The 3335-nt window shown below is 43.9% G+C and overlaps 1 protein-coding gene across 1 annotated transcript in view; it reads right to left on the bottom strand.

The window, feature by feature from the left end:
• The window catches only part of SYCP1 (synaptonemal complex protein 1), a 281813-nt gene that overhangs the window by 124475 nt on the left and 154003 nt on the right, over nt 1–3335 (bottom strand). The window contains exon 14 of the mRNA XM_012644589.1: nt 160–221. Coding sequence (XP_012500043.1) covers nt 160–221 — 62 coding nt within the window. The remainder of the gene's footprint in view (nt 1–159; nt 222–3335) is intronic.

Genomic DNA, 3335 nt, shown 5'->3' with positions numbered 1-3335 from the left:
AAAATCAGCATAAAGCATCTATAGCATAAGAGTCCAAGTCAGGAGATTCAATATTATTTTTCTTTTTTTTTTAAATTCTTTCTCTGCTTTGTCCATGTTGAGAATCAGTATTATTTTGAAAAGTAATTGCTATATATTAGTAGGAAAGACTATACCTACCACAACTTTTTTCAATTCTTCAAGTTCTACTTCTTTGTTGTTTTTAAACTTAGTCATCTCTTCTAAAATAAGCAAAAAAAATAAATATTTTAAAGGCTGAGATTAAAAAAATAGGAAAGGCAAGAGAAGAAATAATAATAAAACTATCTGAAATGGAAAAATCAAAAGAGCTATATTAATGCAACTAGAGCATAGTAAAGCATAGAGTAAGTCCAAATCTAACTATGTAAAAATAATAAGGACTATTAATAGTAATGCTTCTATAAAGTTAATTCAGCAACCAAAGAAGCCCGAAGTTTATAAAGCAAAATAAGCAAATAAATCTATACAAAATATATTTGGAATGAGATCAGAATGTGCCTTTTTACCTTCAACTCATCAATTATCAAAACATTTGACTTTTTAATCTTCACTGCAAACTTAAGTTATTTTTTCTTAAGCTAACTCTGACCACTGTACTTTGCTTCTCAACATTCCCAATTCCTCTAAGACTTTATCTCCTATATTACCAATATGCACTGACTCTATGTAGAGGAATCTTTAATTTTCCTTATCTCACCTAAACATCCTATTTGAATATAAAATAGTAATATATAAGTGACCTTTCGGCCCTCCTTTCAAGCTACTGTCAAATTTCTCACTTGTTTTGCAGACAAATTCCTGTTTGTTATATTCTTTCTTAACTCCATGCAAAACTAATGCCTAGCTCCATGACAATAAAATTATGATCTTAAAGATCACTGATAACCATTTTGTGATGCAATTATCAGTCTTCATCATTGTGGAGCTTTGTAGTATTTGATACTATTAACTACTCCTGACTTTTTACCTTTGATTTTTCAAGACCTTGAATTAATCATATTTCCTGTTTCCTCTCTAACTTCTGTTCCTGTTTTCTTTGCTAATACCCTTCTTTCTCGCCACCCTACATAATCATGCTTTACAATGCTTTTCTTTCTATGTTTCCATGAATACAACATGATGCTAATTAATTGAAAAATCTTTGGAGGGGGAGGGGAGGGGCTGAAAAATGGCAGAGTAGAGATGACCTCCTAGCTCTCTGCTTCCAAAGAAAGAGGTGAAGAACTCGGATGGCTACACACAAGTGGATCACTCCTTCGCAAGAACAGCATTGTGAAACTGCACTGAAACAGCATTGGACACACAACACAGGAAAAAAAAAATAAAGTTGAATGGGAGATACAATCGAAAAGTCTGGAGAGTGGGAGATAAACAATAGAGAATAGAGCGTGGGAAGGCCGCACCCACCCGGCCAGCCAGTGCAGTGGGATCTGACCCACAGGAGAGAGTCCTGTTCCCCCACTGACCTCCACACCCAGCCAGACAGGGACATACCTCAAGTTGGTGCAAAATCACGGCACCAGATGGCGGGCTCTGTGAAGAGGGGAAAACAGCGGAAAACATCTTGAATTTCCCAGTGCTCTGTGCTAGGACTCCACTGGACCAGGGAGGCACTGGTCTGAGCAACGCTCAAGGGAGTTAGGAGACAGGCACCTCGCCTCTGGTGGTCAGCGGGTACAGAACGAAGGAGGCGAACACTGAAAAGGCAGCTCTACCCTGGAAACCGCTGATGATTATGCCTGCCCAGGGCGGGTCAGAAAGAGTAAAACCTCCTGCCCTGCAAGCACAAGACTGTGAGACAGTGACACACAAGAGACAGTGGGCGTCCTGTTGACTCAGCTCCCCGATCCAGCATCTGCCAACTCCTAAACAGTCGCCTCCAGTGCTAGCGCTTGGCGGTGGGCAGCCACCATTTTGGGGGTCCACAACCCGGACGCTGTGGCATGCTACGGTTTCGGGTAGCACCCCTCCTCCAGCCCAGGGACTCTCCCACGGGGTGCGACAGGCTCCGCCCTTCCGTGACTGATTCAGCTAGCTGGGCCTGTATCAATGGGCGAATTTTGAGTGCTTCCCCACAACGCTAGTTCCCCAGCAGTGGAGGGCCACCACCTGCGGGATTCCCGGGCACTGGGGCGCTGGGCGGTCTCAGGCATCAATCCTCCCCTATCGCAGCGACTTTCACGCCAGGAGTAGTGGGCTCTGCCCCTGGAGGTAGGGAGAAGCAAGAAAAGCCACCTTCCCTGTGTGACTGGCATGAATCTGCAGGACCTTGGGGCAGATCAATAATTGACAGCCTGGTGATTCCGCCCACCAGTCTAGCCTAGGTCATCTCGTAAGAACATAATAACTCTAGGGCCTGCTCTCCGCATCCGAGTGGCTGCCAACAGTGGGGTTTGTGGTCAGAAAAGGAAAATGCTGGCCAGAGACCCCACAGCAGGTGCACCAAGTAACCCCTCCCATCAGGAACAGCCTGCCAAGTGTGGCGGAAGAACCCTGAATAACATACTAGCGGCACCCCCTAGCCGCAGATCAAGCAAACATAGAGGTACACACATCCAGATTGGTAGGCAGCAGCTGCAATTTGCCTTGCCCCTACCACCACTTTAAGTGGGAATAGAGTCCAAGTAACCCTCGGGAGTGGCAAGACCCTTCCTAAAGATCAGGGCATTAGTATTCCTCACCCAGGGACCAGAGAGCAACACAGAGGCATCAGATTACCTCAATAACTGGCTCCTCCACACAATCTACAACCAACCACACAGAAGGTAACCCCTTAGCTCAATATAGTGCCCTCCATCTCAAGCTATTAGAGCGCAGTGGAGTTATACACACAGATGTGATTCACTACGTGGGAGCTTAAGCTGGGGGAATGAACTCACTAATCTCCACTGCCAAGAGGTGAAGACAACAGGTCAGAGGTAACCCAACTTGCCAAAATACCTCTAAGGCAATACGAGACCACTGTGCCTCCTCCCACGACTGTCAAGGAACATCCCTTGGGGGCTTGACGTTAAGGGCACAAACCAGTCCTAGCACTCCCAGTTCTCAATCAATTACCCTGATGAGAAAGAACCAGGGAAAGAATGCAGGGAATATGAAAGAGCAGAGAGAAAAGTCACTCCCAAAAGAAATTATGAGACCCTCAAAATTGGATACTATTTTAAATGAAATGATTAAATTGACAGAGGAAGTATTCCAAATATGGATTGTAAGGAAACTCAACGGAATTGAAAATAGAAACCCAACACAAAGAAGCCATGAGAACAATACAGGAAATGAAAAATTCTCTAAAGAAATTGAAATATTATAAAAAA

Source organism: Propithecus coquereli, unplaced genomic scaffold, assembly GCF_000956105.1.
Source record: "Propithecus coquereli isolate 6110/MARCELLA unplaced genomic scaffold, Pcoq_1.0 Scaffold215, whole genome shotgun sequence".
NCBI lineage: Eukaryota > Metazoa > Chordata > Mammalia > Primates > Indriidae > Propithecus > Propithecus coquereli.
The sequence above is the reverse complement of the archived record's forward strand: the minus strand, read 5'-3'. Positions and strand labels throughout refer to the sequence as shown.